The sequence below is a fragment of the Pochonia chlamydosporia genome, chromosome 4, assembly GCF_001653235.2.
Source record: "Pochonia chlamydosporia 170 chromosome 4, whole genome shotgun sequence".
NCBI lineage: Eukaryota > Fungi > Ascomycota > Sordariomycetes > Hypocreales > Clavicipitaceae > Pochonia > Pochonia chlamydosporia.
The window spans coordinates 5,009,501-5,033,119 of record NC_035793.1 but is presented as its reverse complement, the minus strand read 5'-3'; the positions used below and the strand labels follow the sequence as shown (position 1 = coordinate 5,033,119).

The following is a 23,619-nucleotide window of genomic DNA, read 5'->3' as shown; positions in this document are numbered from 1 at the left end:
GACAACTATATCTGAGAACCTTGGCAGTACTTCATCACCCTGCTAGCGTTCCTCTCGGGTACAGTATCAGCTCATCGCTGGTTACCAGTTGACCATAACGCTTAATTTAAGCTTCAACACAAATCAACTTTAACATCTCGAGTTCCAAGAATGAAACAAATTTAACCCCCAAATATGAGGTGAAACAAACTCTCATTCAGTATGCGAAAACTCACACATTTGCTTCCGACACTGCTGGCGATCAATGGGGCTGCATCCTCACAAGACCTCAATTGGCGCAACATATTTCCGAATCGCAACCTAGTCTATCACGACTGCTACGATGAATTCAAGTGCGCCCGTCTCATTCTACCACTCAATTGGCTAGACAACAAAAGCAATCACACAGTCACCATTCCCATCATCAAGTTACCAGCTGTGGTTGCGGAAACCGACCCAACCTTTGGCGGCGCAATCATCACAAACCCCGGCGGTCCTGGAGAACCTGGCACAGAATTCGTGGTAGATTTCGGCCATAAACTGCGCAGTGTAGCTGACAAACCTGGGAAACGACATTATGAAATCATCTCATTTGATCCTCGTGGGGTAGGAAACAGTGAGCCTGCCGCGAATTGCTTCCCCGATAACACGCTAGATCGCATTGTCTCTACATTCGAGACGAGGGCAAATGGCGCAAGTTTTCAAGGCCTTGAAGCCATTCCATATGGTCTGGCTTTGCAAGACGTCTATGGCAAGCGGTGCAAAGAGGCGGATGATCGACTTGAAGGGGGCATTTTTGAGTACATGAGCACTGCAAGTGTTGCTCGCGACATTGTTGAATTGGTAGATAAAATTGAGGAAGCTAGGGCAAAGGATCAGCCTGCTAGTAGTGATGATTCGACGCGCACAGAGCTGCGTAAGAGAGCGATGAAGGATGTGAACCGTGTTCAATACTGGGGGTTCTCATATGGGACTGTTCTGGGTAACGTTCTTGCATCAATGTTTCCTGAGCGGATTGGACGAATTGTTCTCGATGGAGTTGTTGATGCGGAAGATTTTGTGGCCGGTCAGGTAAGCCCTTCAATGCCTTGCAATGCCAGTCAAGATGCTACTGAAAGCTGTATTAACAAAGTCTTAGGGCTACGCACTCAGTCTTATTGACACCGACAACATAGTAGACAGCTTCATCAACGGCTGCTTCAAGGCCGGCTCATCAAAATGTCGCATGGTCCAGCAAAGTGATGCATCCGCATCTGACATCAAGTCTCGATTCTCGAAATGGTTTACCAACCTCGAACAATCACCCAAGATAGTGACCGTCCAAGGAACTACATTCATCATCACGCGCGCTGAAGTAGGCCGCGCAATTCTATACAGCCTCTACAAACCGATCCAGACATTCAAGGACCTTGCGTCTGTTCTAGAAGACGGCATGTCCGGTAATTACACTAGCCTCGCAACAAGGATGCTAGACATGAACATCATCTCGAAACCCGTAAACGGTTGCCCCAAAGATAACCAGCCCGTTCAAGGGTCCTCAGGTCTCGATAGTAGGAATGGAGTGGTATGCGGCGACGGATCTGATGTTTCTCAAGAGTCCATCACTTGGTGGCATTCCTACTTCAAAGACCTACTCGACTTGTCGCCTATTGCGGCGCCGTATTGGAGTACCATCCGCTTCACATGCGCTAGATGGCCGTTCAAGCCGAAATGGACTTTCAAGGGTCCATTTGGCACACCTAAGCATGATCCAAGGGTGACGCCCGGGAAGCCAGCTGCTCCTATACTCTTTGTCTCGAATCGGCTGGATCCAGTGACGCCTCTTGCTGGGGCGCGCAAAATGGTCAAGAAGTATCCCGGTGCTGGGCTCGTGATTCAGGAGAGCCTGGGACACTGTGCGCTTGTCAATGGGGAGAGTTCGTGTTTGAGTAAGCATATAGCTGATTACTTTGAGACTGGCAAGGTGCCGAACGAGGTCAGTTGTCATGTTCGGTGTGGACCTTGGGATACTGGTTGTGATGTTGAAGGCGTTGCGTTAAAGAATCGGCATAGCATGTTGGGAGTTTGGTCAACGGCCACCAGCACGATGGACAGCAGAAAAGCCAACTAGGACATTGAATCCACATCCTGGACTCCTTTAATGTATACTGTACATGGCTCGTATAATGGAGCCGAAACCCAAACGCACAATCATCCAGTCATCTACATACAAGTCCCAAAATGCTGCCCTCCATATCCATGTAAATGGAAAGCATATGCTACACCTCCATCTTTAACAAGAATGGAAACGCATACTCTCCCGTAACAACCCCAGCAGTATTCAATATCGTCTTGTAGTGAAACCCATCCAACACACTTCTCATCTCCTTCGTCCCCAAGTCCAACCTATCCAAAAGCTCTGCCACAGCCGCATACAGCACATCCATATTCCCATCCTCAACCTTGACCGCGATACCAATCGGCCCATCAATCCCCAGCCTCTTCGGCACATGCGATGCTCGCACGCCAATTCCGTAACAGGCATCAGCGCCAACCTTTCCTATCAAATGCCCATTAAACGCCTTCATCAGCAACGTGCAGAACCGGCCCTCGCCTCCCACCATTTCCGGATAAGACGACATGGCATTGAAGATGCGTGCCATTTCCCTTCTCCGTGGAGAGACATCACCTCCTTGCGCAACTAGATCCGCCGCGTTCGCAAACTCTGCATTCAACACGGCTAGGCTTTGAAGAGGGACAGCCGGAGCAGCCATGTTGCATCCATCTACACCCCATTTCACCTCATCTGGTGATAGACCTGTCAAGTCCTCGACTATTTCCTTCACTCGTTGCTGTATCGGATGCTCCAGTTGGTGATACCCATCCGTAGAACGACCTATTGCCTTTGCAGCCGCCAAGAAAGCAGCATGCTTGCCAGAGCAGTTGCTAAACACAGGCGTAGCAACAAAACCACTCTTAATCCACGCATTGTTCATCTGCGGCGTCAGCGCAGGATGTCCTCCACAGCGAAGATGGCTCTCGTCGCACCCGGACTTGGCTAGCATGCTCCTCGCGCGAGAAATATGCCCTTCTTCGCTGCTGTGAGACGCACAACAAAGTGCAATGTCTTTCTCTTCGAATCCATATTTCTGAAATGCACCGGATTCTGCTACGGCGAGAGCTTGTGCCGGTTTCACGGACGAGCGGATCAGCGTGAGGCGGGATGGGTTGCCGATTGAGAAGAGGAGTTTGCCGTTAGAATCAACGACTGCCGCATGGATGAGATGTCTGTTTTCAATAATGCCATTTCTGTCGCAGACAATGTAATCGTCGTCGAGATTGGGTCGAGTCATGCCTGGGTTGTTGAGGCTTGTTAGACGGTGGTGTGTTTGCAAGTTTCTCAAAACTATTTGTCGTGACTTCTAGTGTTTGAACCAGATCAAGTTTCGGCTATGTGAACGGATATTGAGATTAATATCTTAAAACTCTTATCAGCGATGTCGGTGACCCCGCGAATTTGATGTCACTGGGTCAAGACTAGTTTGTAATATGACCCACAAGCAAGTTGGTGTCATGGTGATGATTATCCGGAGGTTTCCATTTCTAACCGGCAGTCTCATCTTGGGAATAAGCATGCGTATTGTGCAGTAGCTTGAAATGACGACCAATTGCAATTGCTTTCCTTCCCAGAGCGAAAGTGTCATTCCAACTTCACTCACTCACATCATGACTCACACAGTGCCTTCAATGTAGTCGATCATATCTCATTTCAATTCAACGAGTCCAAGTCCTACATGTTTCTCATGTATTCGGGTCTATCTTTTATGCCTTGATTCGCAAAACAGCCTTACCAAAGTTCTTTCCTTCAAAAATGCCAACCAATCCCTCAGCAGCATGCTCAATGCCCTCCGTATAAGACATCTTCGCTATGAAGCTACCATCCGCCAGCCACTGCTGCAGCTTCTGCTGGTGTTCCCTGTAATAAGTAGGGCCAAACTCCGGGTTGCCAACAATGAAACCCTGCATGGTGAGCTGCTTTCCAATCATGTGAAAGAGGTTGCGGATGCCGTGCGCCTCGCCAGCGTTATTGTATTGGCTGATCTGTAATACCATTGTTAGTCACAACATTCACAATTTGTATGCAGACAACAAACTTACCATTCCACAGGCTACAATTCGTCCAAAGACATTGATGCTGTCAAGAGCAGCCTCGAGGTGCTCACCGCCAACATTGTCATAGTAAATGTCAATGCCGTTGGGTGCAAGGCGCTTCAAAGCCTCACCAGGCTTCTCCTTCTTATAATTGAAGCCAGCATCAAACCCGAGCTCCTTGACGATAAAGTCCAGCTTCTCATCTGAGCCCACGGATCCAATGACAGTCAATCCCTCTTTCTTGGCAATCTGGCCGACGAGTTGGCCAACCGCTCCAGCGGCAGATGAAACGAAAATGGTCTCTCCGTCCTTGGGCTTTCCAATCTTGTACAAACTCGACCAGGCAGTGAGGCCAGGCATGCCCAGGGCACCGGTGAAGACAGAGAGGTCCAAGTTGTGTGGGTTTTGGACCTTGAGCACTCGCTGGGCCTTGATGTCTGTGATGGCGGCATACTCGGCAATGGGGCCGTAAACCTTGATGATGTCACCCTCCTTGAAGTCGGGGCTGTCGCTCTTCAAAACCTTGGAAACAGTGTCATTGACAATGGGGTCGTTGGGGATAAAAGCTGGTGAGTATGACTTGATGCTGGGGTCGCGCATCTTGGGGCGCAGGTACGGATCGAATGATGCGTATAGAACTTGAACTACCAGACCGCCTTTGGGTGGGCTCTCGAGATCGATTTCGCGGGTTTCAATGACGAGATCTTTCCCAGGGACAGGAAGGCCCTTGGGCACCTGTTTGTAGACGAGAGTTTTGTTGGCAGTCATTTTGGGACGGGATATGGAGATTGTATGGTTGGAATTGGATGTGATGAAATGAGTTTTAAGGAATCAAACCAAGTATTTAAACGGAAACAGTGAGTTGAACTCAATGGCGTTTGCTCCATGGCGTCATTGAAGTCTATTTATTCTCCGCATGCAATCCGATATTGCATACCCACAAACCGCCAAACCATCAAAACACCACTTCAATGTCCGCAATCGATTTATAATCTTCCCTTCTCATTCTGTATGTTTCCCCGAGTCGCACTAACCCGTACAATGAAACAGGGAGAGCCTGTCCCAGCAAAGCCCGCCACCATGCCCAACCTTCATCACAATGACTTTATCGATTTCAAGAGCGGAGATCTTCAATGCGGATGGACGCCACGACGAGACCGTTGCCGAGGTATTTCTCCACTTTTCACACCGTCTCCGTTGAATGCGTGGGAACGGACTTTTCGACTTTTCGGCCGGAGTTGATTGCTCGTTTTGTGAGGGTTGCGTATTTGTCAGGCGAGTTGCCTAGGCTGTTTGATGTGTAGCCGGCTAGTTTGGAGGCCCGTTGCCGTGTTGGGGGCCGCATCTTGATCTGTGCGATTGTTCCTGGTGCTCCATGGCTTTCCGTGGATGTTTCTGCCGACTCAATTCGTGGGCTGGGTGTCGGAGTGAGAATTCAATGGGGCTTTGTGGGTTGGGGGGCCGTTGAATTCGTCGGCAGTCGAGCTGACGATATTATTAAGCGTGTTGGTAGAAGACGGAGATAGGATCGGGTGCATAAGATTTTGATCTGCTAGTCAATTAAGTCTGCAAAATGAATCGGCTGTCGCGTCGAAAGAGGTAGCGAACTGAATACTGAGTGAATGGAGTTTGTCCGCATCAATGAAGCGGAAATGGAATGACATCTCACACAAAACCAGATTTCTTTATGGACTCTAAATTCCACCATGAAGACTCATTACAAGACTATACCATTTTGATTGTTTTCCCCTTGAATACCCACCCTATAGAGCAGTGTGAATTCACGGGCGCAAAAAGTACTGTCAACACAACTACATCGACCAAATGTCCAGGACATTTCTACGCTATTGTCCTAGTGTTTTGCACACTTGGATATGCCAGTACAAGACCTAACCTTAAACAAAACACCTCATGTGTGATGGGTCAGCCTTAAGCCCCAGAAGTCGTGTCCATGAAAGCCGCCCAATCATTCGATATGGCATTGTCTGTGGTGTGTTATTATGTATCCTAGATGGCAGGATGAGGGCCTATTTCATTGTTCCCGATAAAACGGTTTCGCCCTAGTCCAAACTATGGCATTTCAAAAGTCCTAAGTGAGATAAAGTGATATTTAGTAAATTATTGTATACAAAGTATGCAATGGCGAGACGAAGTGGCGCGCATCGTTGAGCATCCCAAATGCTCTGCATGGGTGGATGGCTATGCTTGCCCGAGACTGACAGACAATGAATTGGTTGACCTGATCATGCAAATCAGAGGACAAAGTAGTACCCCTTTTATAGTGATGTTTGACGGATGTCTTCTAATTGAGCCGACATTCAATGTCGCCTAATGACATCTGGTGACATATCGATGATCAGAAAGGAAGGTCCACGACAGCGAAAGGAGGGGAACCAGCCTCTTTCATAGGTACTTTGACAGTCTGATTGTACTGCTCAGCAATGCGCCTGAATTTGGTTAGTATTCTCCATTTCATAAATACCTGCCGTTCAGCGTCGGGGGTTTAACCAGCGCCGCCTAATGGAATCCTTCAATGGGTTGACACGCACATCACAGGGGCAACAGCTAAGCAGACGAAGAACGACTGCTATGAAGATGATGACACTGAGGACGAGCAAGCCGGTCAAGCCAGAGGCAGCGCCTAAACAATGGCCTTGGGCAACACATCTGAACGTTCCTAAGCTATACGAGGTCGAGAACTGAGCACGAGAGTTTGCACTAAAGACGCATTGGGAAGTCAAAATTCGAAAAATTAGATGCTAGACATTAAAACAAGAATGGAAATATTCAGAAACTTCAGGACGATAGATTCGATCATCTTATAGAACGAAGTTAGTTCTAGTTATCGGGACTGATTCCCCGCGACAGATTTGTTAGTCTGTTGATATCATGCCTACAATTTTAAAACTGGCGAAATCGCAAGCAAGCAACTATGGTAGGGAGGTAGAACTATGAATCAAAAGATGATCATAGAGATGTGGACCTAGACTTTGGATCGGGTTGTCAGGGGAAGCGAGGCATAAGGCAGGAGAGGATAAGATTGGTGAGGCGAAGCAAGGGTCGATTAGGTGTGATACGACATAAGGTAAACTTATCGGCTAACTTAAAAGAATAAAAGTACATACCCGAAGTGACAGCTGCAATCAACACAATGAGACTAAGGGTCTATGGTCATGAATACCCGCCCACCGTGGAGCAGGGTACAATGACCCATGAAGACCATCCTCTTGTTCACAACGTTTCAACTACCGCTATTGATGTTAATATGTACGAAGCAATAATAGCTTCCCCGCTTCTGATTCAGCTGTATTTTCGCGCAGTTGGGTTGAATGAGCTACGGCTCGTTTATGCTTGGCCTCTCAAGCACGGGCTGATGAACGACCTAATCCGGGGTGGCCATATGTAACTCGGAAAGGAACAGACGACACAGGCGACAACTTTCCCCTGGTAAGGTCCCTTGACAGATTTACTTCATGATTCCATACCATTGGATGCCCAGTATTCGGACGAGGCCGTGGCACCAAGGAACGAATCCACCACGTCTCATCTAAATAGAAGGTAGAGACAAACAATTCATCTCGCATGATCAATGATTCCAAACCTATCATTCCTCAATCTCGTTCAAGTTGCTGCCTTGTAAAGAGCATGGGTTTAAATTGGTGCCTGAAGAGGAGGATGCGGGCAACATATTGCTTACTGTTCGAATGTCACTGCAAGACAGGGGTTTAAGCACCATTTGCCGATCGCTTCATAAGGAAAAGGGAGTTGTCCCTAAAGCCAGCGGGATCTGTGATCGGCACTTCCGGCTCCATTCTTACTTCGGCTTTCATTAATGAGGAGGCCAGCCATGGTCAGCATGTCCCGCGGCCGGCAACCAGGGTTTCATACATTCTGAACCATACTGATAGCTGGTGCCGTATTCTCCACAGCAAGGAAACACTATGTAGTTACTATTTTCCCTGACGAGTGTCTAAGTTGTAGTACTCGTCTCTCGGCTTGAAGTTTGAGCGGTTCGCTCTGCACTCGGCTTCACCTTCTAATACCCTGGAAGCAAATGTGACGTCAAACACAGGAAGTCCATAGAGATCTCCCCTTGATCTCAGCCAGATTGCTGATCACTTCCTCCAGGATGACAGTCAGGGGTATAGATTGGCATAGTGTTGGGCACTTACTCAGCAACCGGCAGAAAGTCGCCCCCAACACTCCGGAATATGAAACGGTTATTAGCGTGTCATCCCTTCTCGGTTAGCTGGTCTGGGCGGGGGTTTGATCTAAAATAAGATCTAAAAACACGCTGTGGCAAAGAGGATTGCCCACGTCGAAGTATACACTCACACGGCTCAATACAATTCAGCGTAAAACGTGGTATGCGATACCTTCACTAGTTTAGATGCTTTTAAACCCCCTCTGTAGTCTAATTGAGCTGTTTCTTGTTTGACTGGTTGCTATCACGGTAGAAACAGTGAAAGGGCAAATACTTCAGAATAGCATTTCACGAACTGCTCTCAATAGGGGTACCTGGAAATTGTGGCAATGGAGGATAGTTCTCGGTATAAGTGCATCTCGGCGACGCCGAAAGTGATAAGACGTGGAGTTCCCTCTACGATCCTTTTTGTAAATAAGCTGATCATGAGATAATCTGCGGAGACAGAAGTGCTTCATACCTTGGCGCTGCTTACTGAATCCAAAATGAGCATTAAGAAGCAGAATGGAACGCAATGCATGGTGGCGTAGTACAGTAATACTTCATCAAGGGTTTGAAAATCCATGTACGCCATGTTGCAATGCTATCGACATCATACAGTCCATCATCACAAGAATGAAAGCATAGCCGTAAAGTCAAAAGTATTTAAGTCTAGATGTCTCCCTGCAAACAGCGAAACTATCTTAACACATGACTTCCACTCTTAAACATCATCGCTAGAAATCAATAACTCACAAAACTTCTTCATCCCTGCTCCATCACCATGCAAATTCTCAACGCCATACTCGCCAGCTTGACATTCTCCGGCCTCGTCATGGCTGAGTGCCGATTTGAAAATATCGTCCCCAAAAAGGTTAAGCAAGAAACGGCAAAGCAGTTATGCATGACCCAGGGAGAAGGAGACTGGACATTTGCCATGGCCACCTCCTTGAGCGTTGTTCCAAGTCTTAGCTCGGATGCTTCCAACGGCTTGGCTGGTGCCAGCGGTGGTGCCACGTTCATCATCTACGACAACAATTGCATGCCAAGAGCGGTGTATGACGCACCAAGCTGTGGAGTTCCTTATGTTGCCAAAGAAAACTTCTTGAAGTGGGTTCTCTCTGTTAACACCGTCGACATGGGAGTGGGTAGCCCCTACTTTTCCTTCACATACGCAGCTGGGAAGTACTCTATAAGAAACAATCACTGCGTCTGCTCGGATATGTCGCATGGCTTGACGGGGGCTAAAGGTTGTCGTTGCGCATTCCCGGTCAAAGGATAAGAGCTTGCCACTGGGGGCGGTGGCTCAATGGTAGGAGGCATCTCAGAGATGGTGCCCGCTACTGGGTCTTGTCCCCGCAAGACAGTGACATCTCAAGCTGGTGAGAAATTTGAAAACTATCTGCTATGTTGGTTAAGGTCTTTTCCTAAAGACAGGGGTACTGTGTGATAGGGTAAAGGTGGAAAGGAGGAATTCCTCCGTTCCTTGTTTTTCAATGGCTTCACAGTACGGCATTATCTCCTAGAGCCTGTACATACATACAACAATAAACCTCGAAATTAAAATACTGTCCAAAAGGTGAAAGCTTTTGTCGCATCTCTGCCACAGCGTATTATTTTTGAGCAGGAGACAAATATGAGTGTGTATCAATAACCCAATGTATCTCGCCTGTGCTAAAGCACCTCCAGCAGGATGTATGCTATTGATTCTATCTAAATTAGTCTTACTGAGCCGCGCCCGAGCGTTTTCACTACCAATAAACGCATCCGATGTGCTTCCAACTACCTAGGTAGTCTGATCCAGGCTTTGTAGATGTACAAGGGTGTAAACATGCAAGATCTGACAGTGAGCAACATTGTGACAGCTTCCTGTTTCTCTTCAAGGGCTGGAGATGGGGAAGACGACCCATCGAAGCAGCTATTCTGTCGATATGGTCATCATGTTCTTCCTTAGCCTGCGAGACGTCCTCTAGTGACGACTCGGTGCTATCTTCCTTCCTCAGGGATTCCTTGATGCGAGTACGGTGATCGTCAAATTTGGGATTATCCCCAAGTACTAGTTTGGTCAGCAACGCTTTCTCATGCAAGTGTCAATTTGCACTAAGCTCACCTCAGGGAGTTTCATAGAAGTCAGACGTACAAAACCGTAAAGTAAAAGGAATAGCTGTAATATCACCCAGATCACTCATTCACATCGGCTGCGGAAAAGGCAATGCAGAGCAAACTGCGCAGGAAGGCCGCAGGGTCACCAAGACCTCCGCATTTCGCAGCGGCTCCCGGACATAAACGCGTGGCTCATCCCGTTTGGACTACTTGGCCAGAGCTTTGTCCGAAGTTTTCTGGGGCTCCCGTCCCTGCTTCTCCTCCACCGTTCAAAAGCTCAGCTAGATCTGGCATAATCCCCGACCACCACGACGCTCTCAATCCGGCTACTCCTCTTCTAAGATGTATGCATAGCTTCGGAAATGTAGTTTGTATTACTAAAGTCGGATTCGATGTTCCGAAATTGCAGAAAGTTGACTAAAAACACCTTCAAGCTAACTTGATAGATTGATGATGCAGGATCTTGATATAGCATGATTCCATCAAATCAGGGACTCCGTACGTGGTGATAGATTTCGAGTATCAACAATCCTTCAAAGGAGTCGGAAAACGGTCACTCTGTAGCAGGTCTTACATAATTTCTGTCATCTGCGAGTCTTTGTGCTACAATATTCAGTGGGTAACTCCGCTGTCACTGACCAACACTTGGCTGGTGGTGTGCCACGACATGAATCTAAATCCTCCGGATTCCTTAATAACAGTCTATCCCCATTGCAATAATCGCATGGATGGTCTTCTTAGCCTCGGAACTACAAGATGTTCATAAACTGCATTAGAAAAGTTCCTTTATGCTAGACGGAATGCAGAAATAGTAAGTCTTGGAGTAAACTAACCCAATCCTAGTCCAAACACGAGCGTGAAGGAATCACGTCTTTCCGGTTTCGGTCAACACCGACTTGTAAGTGCACGGTACCTTAAATTCATAAGCAGCAACCAACCGACACCCATATCTTGTCTCTTGACTGCGCCGCCTTCTACATACAGCGTGAACCCCTCACCAACAATCAGTCACCGTGGAGTCGAGCTAATCTGGAAGGCGTTTAAGCTTAAGCACCGTTGGACTAGGTCGAATGAGGCAGAATAACAAGACCCTGGTTACTGCGTCACTACCTCGTGGTATGGTCGATCATAGCCCAAAAAAGCAGCAACGAGATTCCTGGGGTAAAAACTCAATCGAATGAGGCGCTTCAAGGGTTATCCCAGCAGCTTTTGAGGCATGCGGGCAAAGTCCGTTGATAACGCATTGTGACCAGAGAATGTAACGCCATGACCGATGGTGATGCGACGGTGCAACCAGTTTTGGTTGAACATGAGAGCAACTTTCAGGCGTTTTAATCTGAATGACTGCCTGGTCTTGCAAACGTTTTCGTTGAAACACAGCTAGGAATGCAGGGCCTCCCCTCATATAGATTACAAAGCGGCATAATAAACGACATGGACTTATCCTTGCTTAGCCAAGGCGGAGGTGGACACATGAGTTTGTAGTGGCAGCTGCCATTGCGATTTAATTAATGTACTCCATAATAACCAAGGGGGCTTAATTTTCGACTGTGTGACTTTGGCCGACCGAAGCTATGTACGAAATGGAAGGTCGCATCGGGAAACTGACCTCATATAAGGCGTGTATTAAGCATGATGGGGTTGTGTGACGCTAGGAATAGACTGAACTTCTCCGTCTGGCAACTGAAAAGGATCTGGTGTTATACGGTATCTTCGTATCTAGATTTCTCGGCCAAGTCCCTTAAAAAGCAGGTGATATGATATATCAGGGCGCAAAGGAGCAAGGGCCTTTTGGGACACCATGAATCCTCTTGAGCCAGAGCCGACTTCCGTCCAACCGGCCGATGACATCGTGGTCGAAGGACCGCGAATATAAAATCTCCGTCAAATCTCTTCTAGAATTACGTTTTTGAGACATCTTCAACACATTCTGCTCATACACTTTCAATTATACAAACATCCTTTCCTCCATACAACAAAATGTTGTTCAAAACCTATCTTGCCGCTGGCGCTCTAGCATCTGGAGCCATGGCCGGCACCATGAAGAAGACACATCGATGTGGCGCCCCTCCAATGACAGACGAGCGGAGGGAGTTGAACCAGCAATTTTCTATCGAGGAGGCTGAAGCTCTCATGAATGGCGCCTTTTCAGCGGAAGTAAAAGCTGATATTCCCGTCTCGGTTTACTTGCACTCCGTCTCTGCAAAGCAGAGCACATTACTTAGCGTATGCTTATAACAGACCTTGGATTAAACGATTAAGCTAGCTGACCAGATATTCCCCAGGATGAAACTCTGAGAAAGCAGATGGATGTGCTTACCAAGGACTTTACCGGGTCTGGCTTTAAGCTCACTCTGGCCAATACTACCAAGACGGTCAATGCTGCCTGGGCTGGCGGTAGCAATGAGATGGCCATGAAGAAGAAGCTACGCCAGGGCAACTACCGGGATCTCAATTTGTATTTCTTGGACAACTTGCCCGGCCTGCTCGGCTTCTGCTATTTCCCAACCAACGCCCCGAAGGGATCAGATGACTTTTACAGGGACGGCTGCGTCAATGCTGCCAACTCGGTTCCTGGGGGTAAACCCCCATTTGACTTGGGCAAAACCGCCGTTCACGAGTCCGGTCACTGGTTTGGACTGGAGCACACCTTCGAGGGAGGTTGTGATGAGCCCGGCGACGGTGTCGCTGATACTCCTGCGCAGGAGTCATCAACTTCTGGCTGCCCAGTTGGCCGGGACTCCTGCCCTAATCAGCCCGGCTTGGATCCCATTCACAACTACATGGACTACTCTGACGAGTAAGTATCTCGTACTACACTACAGTGTTCTTCTCTAACAAACTGTCAATAGTGCATGCTACGAAGAATTCACAGCTGGCCAGAAGACCCGCATGATGAGTTACTGGACCAAGTACAGAGCTGGCAAGTAACTAGCTCAAAGTCAAAAAGGATTTCACTGAGGAGCCGCGGGCAGATGGAAGAAAGCTCATTATGGTCAGGCACACCTGCTGTAAAGGAGTTTTGCATCGAACCCAATTTCCGATGTTTTGCTAGCTTTTAGACTATATGTATGTAACTATAGTTTAATGTTAAAATAGTTGTTGTACTACCGTCGCGCAGTTATTTAAGATCTTATAGCCAGCGTGTCGTTTCTTGGTATCCTTGAACATTCTTCCTGCTATGCTCACACAGCGGACCAGCATTTAGCTATCTTCTGCATTAAGAGCTAACCTGCTGTAAAGGCCAAAAAGATTGGTAAAGATAAAAGGCAAAGCAGAGAAACACTAAGCAGTTAACAAGAAGTTCTGTCACAGAACAAAAATTATAACGCAGCTATACTAACTTAGGTATAAGTTACCTACTACTTAGTGAGCTTATATATAGCTTTTCTAAGCCACCACAAGCTCTCTCTAAGTTACTCTAAGTTATTTCTAAACTATATTAAAGCTATAACTAAGCTTTAAAAATACTCTAATATAATAGATAAGAAAATTAGAGTGAAAAATATAGCTAGTAGATAGTTTCTGCCTATAATAAAGTATATTTTAAGAACTATAGTGCTCGTACTTTTATAGTATATATCTTTCATTCTCTTTAAGTCTTTTAGTATTATTATGCTAATTTCTATATATATTGTACTATTATAAAGATATCTCTTATTAGGTTTAGAGGTAAATAGATATAAAACGATAATAGGCTTCTTAATAAAGCCTTTTGTAAGGGGCTAGCCTAGCGGGTTTTGCGAGCTAGCATTACTTATAGTAACTTTTCTTATAGAGAGAAAAGGTTAGCTTAGCTCTAGAGAGCACTCTTATAGAGTCTAGTTAAGCTTTAGTAGAAACCTGTAGAGGGCTCTTAAGTAGCTCCCCCCACGTACTTGTCTCCTTCTTTCTTAAGATCCAAGCGTTTCGCTTGAATCCATAACACCTTTAAATCTAAATTATTGTAACGGTCCAAGCGAGTATATTGACAACTGGCTAGGTGACTATGAACAAGTATCCAAAGCTAAGGAGGAAAGAAAAGGAGAACAAGAAAGAAAGAGCTCGCAGAGCTCTTGTAGGCTTGTGAGCTTGCGTCTGCTAATCTCGCTTGTTGCTGGGGGCTACTAGTGACAAGGCTGAAGACAAAGGCGAGAGCGCAAACCGAGCCACCATCGGGCTCAGCCCGTTACAGGAACTCCTTTAAGAAAGAAAACTGGGTCTATTGTGATTTCGGTTTTATACTGGGCTGTTAAATATAACTCTTTATTACCCCCCCTTGTAGTCTCGCCAAGAAAAAGTGAATAAGGCCTATAAAAGCACAATACTCTTCTTAACATCCAAACAGGCTAGAGATATTGTCTGCCTATTAATCCTGTAACTTGGTTACGCTATACCGTTAAGTGGTCTAAGTGTAAAAGTATTTTTCTGCGGCTTTTTACTTTGCGTGGATTCCAGACAAGACATTTGAATCTAAAGTGTCTTCTTCTTAGTATGAGGCATAATAGGATGTTAAAAGAATTTAACTTAGCAGAGGGTATTGCATATCGCCTTATCCGCTTAGGCATAGTAAAGTGTGGTAGTGTCTAGTACACTAAGGTACTTTTTAACTACTCACAGACTTTAGGCTAATCTCTTATCTATTGTGTGTTATAACTAGCTATTATTCTCCAGGCTATATAAATACTACCAATTAAACGTGTCTATAAACTTACAAAGCGTGTCTTACTAGGCCACTCTGCAGCTTAATACCTCTGCTATAGCAGACAATATAAATAATAGCTTGTTCTTATTATAGGCGATATTTATAAAGGTAGAAGCATACTATTAAAATATAAAAGTAAACTAGTTTTTTGCTCTTTTCATAATATTATCCCCCCATGTTCCCAGGTAACAATTAAGTTTTAAGAACTAAATTTCGATTTATATATATATTTCTCTCTCAAAAAGAAAAATGAAGCTTACCGCAATTCTTTTCACGTTCCTGTTCGCTAGCCTTACATGTACCGAGGCTACGCCGGGTCATAGGGTGATAACGTCGCGGCCGCCGCTCAACACTCTCCCGCCTCGTTCTATTAGGCCCATTCTTTCTTTTCTCAACAGGCGTCCTCCTCCTGCTCCCAGGCCTTCTTTTGCTCAGCCTGTGCCTCTTAACGGCAAAACTGTACGCCGTCCTCGTAACCGTGGAGGCAGGCCTCCTCGTACTCGTGGCGTGACTAATAAGTATACGTATCGGGGTCGCTATACGAATCCGGGTCGTTATGGTACTCGTGTGGGCAGGCCTCCTCGTACTCCTGTCGGTCCTGTCAGGCCTCCTCGTACTACATATATGCCTCCGTTGAGTTCTTATTGGGACGTGTATCGCCGTACTATTGGCGTGAATAATAAGATAAATCCTGCTTCTACTCAGCCTGTACCTATTACCAATAAAACTCTAGGCGTTCGTTCTTTGCCCAGGCCTCCAGGCAGCCCCCTTCGTCCTCCACCTCTGGAGTATGATCCTCTTCTACCTCTGGAGTCTTATTATTCTCTTATGTTTAAGACTGTGGGCAGGCCTCGTCGTACTATACCTCCGAACTTTTCTCCCAAGCGTCCGGGCAGGCCTCATCGTACTCCAGGCCTTTCTACCATTCGTTTGGGCCCTCGTCGTACTAGACCTCCAGGCTTTTCTCCCAAGCCTGGAGGCAGGCGTTCTCGTACTTCTGGCGTGGTTAATCCGATTGCGGATATTATGAAGGTGGGAATGGGTAGGCCCTCTCGTACGGGCCCTTCTACTAGGAGAAAGCGTACATGGAGGCGTCCTTATCCTATAACTGGTAGGCTCAAGGCGACGGGTAAGCACAAGGCGACAGGCAGGCCAAAACGTACTCCTGGCGTGTATAATAAGCAGGATCCTCCTGATCCTCCTTTTATTCCCATGCGTCTTCCTCCTGCTCCCAGGCCTTCTTTTGCTCAGCTCCCGCCTCCTAGCCCGTTGGTTTCTTATTGGGACCTGTATCGCCGTACTATTGGCGTAAATAATAAGATGAATTCTACTTCTACTTGGCTTGTGCCTATTAACGATAAAACTCTAGGCGTTCGTTCTTCGCCTAGGCCACCAGGCAACCCCCTTCGTCTTCTACCTTCGGAGCATTATTCTCTTATTTTTGGGCCTATAGGCAGGCCTCGTCGTACTAGACCTCCGGCTACCAGGCCTCAGGGCAGGCCTCCTCGTACTTCTGGCGTTACGAATTCTATGAAGGGGGTGCGTAGGCCCCGGCCTCGTCGTACTAGACCTCCGGTTACCAGGCCTCATGGCAGGCCTCGTTATACTCCTGGCGTGTTTGGTACGAAGAGTCCTTCTTCTATTAAGAGGCGTCCTCCTCCTGCTCCCAGGCCTTCTTTTGCTCAGCTCCCGCCTCGTCCTCCTCCTGCTCCCGAGCCTTCTTTTCCTCAGCCCCCGCCTCCTAACGATGGAACTCTAGGTATTCCTCGTATGGGCTGGTATCGTCGTATGGCTGGGCTGCAGGCAGGGAGGCCTTTTCGTACTCCTGGCGTGATTAATAGGTATGGGCCTAGGGGAAGACGGGACAGGGTCTCTCAGGGCAGGCCCCCTCGTGCTCCTGGCGTGTTTAATCCGATTACGGATTCTTCTATGAGGGCGGCAATGAGTAGGCCGCTTCGTACGGGTTTTTCTACTAGGAGAACGCGTACGAGGAAGCCTGTTGCTACTACAGACCGTAGGCTTCAGGCGACGGGCAGGCCTTTTCGTACTCCTGGCGTGATTAATAGGAATGGGCCTATGACAAGACAGGGCTACCTCCCTCGGGGTAGGCCCTATCGTACTCCTGGCGTGATTAATCCGATTACGGATTCTTCTAGGAGGGCGGGAATGGGTAGGCCGAAGGGTACTAAGAATGCCAAGAAGCTTAAGCCTACCGCCACTTCTCGTGGTTGGTGGGAAGTTATAGGAGTTCCTGCTCCCAAGAACAAGAATACTTGACGCCAACAACAAGAAGAACGCAGTCCCTTAGAGTGGTAATAATGCTGTAAGTTAATAGACAAGAGACTATATATTCTCAAGTTAAAGAGAGCTAACTAGTTTATTTTACTAGTGCTCTAAAAACGGTAAACCTAATTCCTGTGAATGGGAAAAGAGATTTGCAAAATGCAACTAGAGGTTTTAGCCTTGCGTTAGACCTTAGGGCGGCTATTAGTGCGTGGGAAATCGACTTGCATTTACATCTGCCACACTAGACTATAAAGATGGATTCCGGTGGGGTTATTTGTACTTGACATATGTAGTCTACATGTATGGACTGGACGATTCTAGAGGATGGCGGTCTCATTCCAACAAACTACCTCCCAGCAGCACTTTCTGCTCATCCATGCACAGCCGCTAAAACTTCGCCATCAGCCAATTGATTACATACTAAAGCAACCTTATCTGCAAAGATGGTACTCCTTCCCCTTATTTTGGCTTCCATGACCCGCGTCCGCTGCCGCGCAGCTTAGCAATCTCACAACACTATACCTTAATCTCACCGCTCTTACTGCGGCAAATAGAAAGTTATTATTTAAATGCTAGCAGCTTAAAGGCCTATTTAAACTAATAACTATGTCTACAATCTTAGGGTTCTTATAACTACTACTAGGAGAATTAAGTAATACTTTATATAGTGTTATTTTTGCTCGCTTTAGTAGCGAGTTTATTATGCTCTAGCATATTAGTATAGCGCCTTTAATTGCTCTATAGGTTAACCGTTTTACTAACTATAGTACTATAAGGTATATTCTATTTATAAGTAGCTTAGTATATGTTAGTCTTTATAAGGGAAATAATAAAGTATAGTTATAAGGCAGCACGTATAGGGCCATTATTGCAGCAGATATAGCTAACTAAACTACGCATAGGAGTTTGTAGATCGTGCGCGAAGTTGTCAATGTCTGCAGCCTGTAATTCAGGGCCATGCAGACGATAGTGAAGCCGCATTTATCTAACAAGGCATCTAAGCGCTATAAATTCTATTTCTCTGTCTATTTCGATTAGAGATAGGGATTAGTTTAAGTACCGTGTACTTTATTCTCGGCCTTGCAAAGAGGAGGAAATAGTTGGTATCTAAACAGTAACGTGTAACAGCAGACGGAATAGGCTTATAGGTATAGTAATCGTTTAGGTAAGCCGGTAGACCCCGTCGCCACATGTCTTATCATGCGCGTGTGTGCCTGCATCGCACAATACGACGGTACGACTGGAGCAGACTCTTCTTAGTAGCGGCGGATCTAAGCCGATTACATCGGCGCCATGACTCCGGAGTGGAGAGGAAGGCTCCGGCGGGGAGACTCCGGTTTCCATTCCTACACACACTCTTGACCAATCGTGTTATAATAATTATTGAAGCGTCCGAGATTTGTATTATTTGTCGGCGTGTGACTCTATTGTCATGGCGAGTCTGAGGAGATTGATTGACCGCTATTGGCTTCGACAACGTTTGCGTCTCCCACTGATTAGGGCAGAAGCAAAATTCCATCACTCGACAATAAAAAGTAAGGAAGGCGTCAACAACTTGTCACTACTTCGATGATTATGTAGTAATACTAAATTTCTAGCTTTCCAGCACGACACTGCAACAACCCCGGCACCTCCCTCTCAAAAGCAAGCCACGATGATATCAACAACCCTCACTTCCACCACGGCTCCTCTACCCAAAGCCACAATGCGAGATTTAAAGTCCTACGGGGCTCTCTCGTTTGACTGCTACGGAACCCTCGTCGATTGGGAAGGCGGCATCATCAAGGCTCTTACACCGCTCACAAAACACCTATGCCCCAACACCGCCACTACATACGACCGGCAAGCCCTTCTCACTCTATACGCCGCCTGTGAAGGCCGCATCCAGAGACAATACCCGAAGATGAAATACCCCTCCATCCTAGAACAAGTATACGACGAGCTAGCCAAGGAAATGGACCTCCAGGAACACGTTACACCTGAAGATAGGGCTGCCTTTGGAGCTAGCATTGGCGCTTGGGAGCCATTCCCAGACACCATTGCCGCCCTGCACCAGTTGAGCAAGCACTTCAAACTTGTCATTTTATCCAACGTAGACAAGGAGTCCTTTAGCAGGACGCTAGCCGGACCATTGGCAGGAATCACATTTGACGCGGTTTATGTGGCGGAAGAAATTGGCTCTTATAAGCCCAGTCTCAATAACTTTGACTATCTAGCTAAGCGTTGCGAGTTGGATTTACAAGTTCCCAAACACAAGATTTTACAGACGGCCTACGCTTTATTTCATGACCTGACGCCTGCAAAGAAGTACGGTCTGGACGTTTGCCTAATCGAACGGAAGCCGAACGTTATGGGCGGCGAGGTGGAGAATTTGGAGGACGGCATTACGTTGGATTTCACGTTTCCCACGCTGAGAGAGATGGTGGATGCTGTTGCATAATGATGGGCTGATGCTGCAGGGCTCTGAATCGTCCGGCAGACATCGCATAGTCAAAACCGTTGAAGTTGCGAATGACAACCTCTGCAATTGGAGCAATTTCTATCTTACATGAACGGCTGAACTCTTGCTTTAACTACCTTTACCCGTGGCTGCTTTTCTCTCAAAACTACCTTCAGTGATGCAACAATCGCAGAAACTCGGAAGTGTCAAGAACGTCATTGTCACGTTGCTAAACTAGCTACTAGACACAGCTTCAATCCATATGCCTAATCCCTCTGCACACATAATGAAGCAACCCAATTGGATATCGGCTATTGCTCTATAGCCGCATTTACTTGACAATTTTCCCAGTCGTTCTCTTCTCCGAACTGCCCAATATCACGGCCTCGCTATAGGCATCCAAAAGTGCAAACCTGGGCACGTTCTAGATCAGCGTCGGTGCAAACAGAGATCTACAGGGGTGACGATGTAACACCATCCCATGGGCATCCAATTTCCCACCAACGAGCGACGCTAAATCTGCAATCCGTCAACTCGGCCATTTAGCAGGGGTTTGGGATCGGATTCAATCTCCCACCTATAGAAGTATCGTCTTGAACCCTGCGGGAGGAGCCGCAGTCACGAGGCTTGTTAGAAGTTGTTGATGAAGGAGGTGTCAGTCCACTGTTTACGCTGCTTGGTTTCAAGGGAGATTGTTTCTCGGTCAAGTTGACAGACAGATAATGCTGCCGAACTTGTTTTGCTTTATGGAAGGAAGGGAGAAGTAAGTGTCGAGGCATCTGCTTCTAGGACTACAGAGTTGCGACATAACACATTTCCGAGTCGTATCAGTTCCATGGGTCGAAACTAAGCTTTCGTCCTCGCATTGGGGGCTGGCGTTAGTGGCCGATCCTCCATGAATCCTACATGCAGGCGTCTGGAGACCCCAGACTTGGCATCCTCGGCATAGTCGTACCATTCAACAAGCGACCTGGGCAACTGCTCCCCCCTGTCAAGGCTGAATACTAGAGCATGAAGACTTGGAAGTGCCGAGTTCCGGACAAAATGAGAGGGATGCTCAACCAAGTTGTCGTTTTTGTACTATGTAATGGGCCGACTAGGGATGAGCTCCAGCGCTCGAGATGTAAGTCAGTGTAACCACACCACTTACCTATTCAATATATAAAGGACCGTTGATCCTCGACAGAGTGAAAAGATTTCATCACCAGCAACAACAGGTCGACAGCCATCACCGCCATCAGTTCTTTTCTCACACTGAAAGTCTGCTTCATCAAACCATCAAGATGCATTTCTCACTCAACGCCGCCTCCTTGGCCGCCATCTCCCTCCTCTTCACCAATGCCGGAGCCGTCCCTGCCACCCAAGAAACCCGTGCCACTTGCGGCAGCGGTAATCTCGACCTCTCCAAGTGGAAGCTTCAACTTCCCACCGGCAGCACCGGTCACCCCGACACCATCTCGTCTTCTGACCTCTGCAACGGCTACTCCAGCCAGTACTTCTACATGCAGGGTGATGCTCTCGTCATGAAAGTCCCTGGTGGCCCATCATCCGGCAAATGCGTCACCACGCCCAACAGCCAGCACTGCCGTACTGAGCTCCGCGAGAACAAGCCCGCGTCATGGGATCCCAAGGGCAAGACGAACCGTCTCATCGGTGACCTCAAGGTTACGCAGAACGACGGCGAGATTTGCATTGGTCAAATCCACATTGATGATTCCATCTCCAGCAAGCCAGTTGCCGAGTTGTACTACAACTCTGCGGGTGCTTTGGCCGTGGGCGTCAATACTTGCCGCACTTGCAGCCAGAAGCGCACCTCCATCGGCAATGTGCCCAAGGGCCAGCGATTCACGTACGAAATTCGCTACGAGGGCAACAAGCTGTCCGTCAGCATTAACGGCGGTGCGTTCAAGACTCTCAGCACCTACGACTTGAATGCTCCCAAGAGCTACTTCAAGGCTGGCAACTACAACCAGCATGATGTTCCTACCACTGTTCAGTTCTACAAGATCCAGACCAGCCACTCTTAGATACTGGTAGGATTCTGGGTTCTTTTTGGCAGAGATTGGCTGCCATTGGGATATATCCTAGCACCATCAGTTGGTTCCAGATGGCCACGGATAGCCAACCTTTGCACGTATTAGCCTGACATTGTACATATTATCCGAGTACACCACAGTTGTGCTCAGTACATAGTCGTATATCAAAATGTACATTCACAATTTGAATTCATGCAACTACTGATCTGTGACTGTAAAATGCCTCCTACTGCCTTATCCTTGGCAGTACTTCTCTAGGACTTCCTTCTCCTTGGCGGGATCCAGTCCGACTTTCACAGTATCCGGAAGCTTCTTCAACGATGTCACCCACTCCCACGTATCAGAAATTGTATCCTTGGCCAAGCGCACCGTGAGCCCAGCCCCAAGTGCTTTACTTACATCAGAGGAATACACGGACAAATCACCTGGTGGCAGCCACATTGGCATTTCAACCCACGGTCCAACGCCAGCCTCGATAACCTTCTCCGCATCCAGCCAGCAGAGTTCTGCATTACTTCCAGCAACCTTGTTTGCAGTATCGAGGAAACTTCCAAACGAGACATGATTCATCTCCGAGACAAGATTATACGGCCCCTCCAGCTTCTCCTCTGCGGCATGAATTGTAAACTTGGCCAAGTCCCGAACATCAATAAACTGCAGCTGCAGGTCTCTAGGACCCGGCGCCAATGTCTTCCCACCTCGTTTCATTCTCAACAACCACCAGGGCAGGCGCCATACTGATTCATCAGGGCCCAGAATCACCCCAGGTCTGATGAACGTGTGCCGAATGCCAGAGTCAGAAATGAATGATTCACCTCTAACCTTGTCTTTAATATACTGAACGTCCGTTTTTTCCGGGTCAAACAACGGCGTTGACTCGTTGTAAGGAGCATTCCCTTCCTCAAAATTGTAGACACTTAGAGTTGAAATGTATATGTAATGGCCAACTCGTCCACGAAGTGCGTCCACCGCTTTCTGGACGGCAGTCGGATCCGTAGACCAAGTGTCAATTACAACATCGAAGGTGCGGCCGTCAAGGGAAGCGTACCCGTTCGGGGCGAGACGGTCGCCCACTATGCTGGTTACTCCATCTGGAGCTGGGTGAGTTCCGCGGTTAAAGAGGGTTACTTGATGGCCTTTGGAAACGGCTTCTTTTGCGGCATGAAGGCCAGCGAACTTGGTGCCTCCGAGGATAAGTATCTTCATGTTGAAAGTTAGACAGAAGTTTGTAACGAAGTGTATTTACTGACAATCGAAATGTAAAACTTGCGGACAAAGCATTCTTATATTTGGGCTTGTGTTATGTTCAGCTGCCTAAGAACGACTAGCGCGGGGGCGTTGAATCACTGACCTCAACTTCAGTCAACAACGGATTCGTCATGTTAAGGGCAAACAAATGCGATTCAATTGGTCCTTTGAGGATCTGTAGTTGCGTTTGTGTAATGTGAATTGCAAATTGGCCTCCAGTCAATGTGCAGTCGTTATGCCGCTGCGAGGCTCATGTATCTCCCAAGGAGTGAGTGAGTGATTGCGCCAAAGTGACTATCCGCTCAGGGAGGAAGTCGCCTTGATGTTTGAGTGCTCCAACAAATGATTGGCAATGACTAGTGTATGTATAACTGGTTGGTGATGTTCAGAATGGCCACAGGGTAGAGCTTCCAAAATGCCTTATAGGCGAATTGGAGCTAGAAAATGAGGCTTGGAAACTGATGTTGTGGTACATTGTTATTACTACAGTTTTCGTTGCTCCTCAGAGTCAATGTTTTATGGTTAGCCT

At 47.3% G+C, this 23,619-nt stretch overlaps 7 protein-coding genes across 7 annotated transcripts; 5 read left to right on the top strand and 2 right to left on the bottom strand.

Moving 5' to 3' along the window:
* Window positions 1-201: 201 nt before the first annotated feature.
* VFPPC_10017 (proteinase) lies at window positions 202-2,089 on the top strand (the record flags this gene model as incomplete). Its single annotated transcript, XM_018288460.1, has 2 exons — window positions 202-1,050; window positions 1,118-2,089. 2 exons carry the CDS (start codon window positions 202-204, stop codon window positions 2,087-2,089), a joined length of 1,821 nt encoding a protein of 606 aa, XP_018137884.1.
* A 148-nt stretch (window positions 2,090-2,237) lies between these two features.
* Window positions 2,238-3,311, bottom strand: VFPPC_10018 (thermolabile L-asparaginase; the record flags this gene model as incomplete). Its single annotated transcript, XM_018288461.1, has 1 exon — window positions 2,238-3,311. One exon carries the CDS (start codon window positions 3,309-3,311, stop codon window positions 2,238-2,240), a length of 1,074 nt encoding a protein of 357 aa, XP_018137885.1.
* A 5,766-nt stretch (window positions 3,312-9,077) lies between these two features.
* On the top strand, window positions 9,078-9,575 carry VFPPC_14708 (hypothetical protein; the record flags this gene model as incomplete). Its single annotated transcript, XM_018292476.1, has 1 exon — window positions 9,078-9,575. The coding sequence occupies one exon, from the start codon at window positions 9,078-9,080 to the stop codon at window positions 9,573-9,575; it is 498 nt and encodes a 165-aa protein (XP_018137887.1).
* Window positions 9,576-12,376: 2,801 nt separating this feature from the next.
* VFPPC_10020 (metalloprotease) lies at window positions 12,377-13,327 on the top strand (the record flags this gene model as incomplete). The annotated part of the gene is made up of 3 exons (XM_018288463.1): window positions 12,377-12,622; window positions 12,682-13,196; window positions 13,249-13,327. 3 exons carry the CDS (start codon window positions 12,377-12,379, stop codon window positions 13,325-13,327), a joined length of 840 nt encoding a protein of 279 aa, XP_018137888.1.
* A 5,744-nt stretch (window positions 13,328-19,071) lies between these two features.
* VFPPC_10021 (haloalkanoic acid dehalogenase) lies at window positions 19,072-19,806 on the top strand (the record flags this gene model as incomplete). Its single annotated transcript, XM_018288464.1, has 1 exon — window positions 19,072-19,806. The coding sequence occupies one exon, from the start codon at window positions 19,072-19,074 to the stop codon at window positions 19,804-19,806; it is 735 nt and encodes a 244-aa protein (XP_018137889.1).
* A 1,283-nt stretch (window positions 19,807-21,089) lies between these two features.
* VFPPC_10022 (alginate lyase 2) lies at window positions 21,090-21,833 on the top strand (the record flags this gene model as incomplete). The annotated part of the gene is made up of 1 exon (XM_018288465.1): window positions 21,090-21,833. One exon carries the CDS (start codon window positions 21,090-21,092, stop codon window positions 21,831-21,833), a length of 744 nt encoding a protein of 247 aa, XP_018137890.1.
* A 243-nt stretch (window positions 21,834-22,076) lies between these two features.
* On the bottom strand, window positions 22,077-23,048 carry VFPPC_10023 (reductase; the record flags this gene model as incomplete). Its single annotated transcript, XM_018288466.1, has 1 exon — window positions 22,077-23,048. One exon carries the CDS (start codon window positions 23,046-23,048, stop codon window positions 22,077-22,079), a length of 972 nt encoding a protein of 323 aa, XP_018137891.1.
* Window positions 23,049-23,619: the final 571 nt, after the last annotated feature.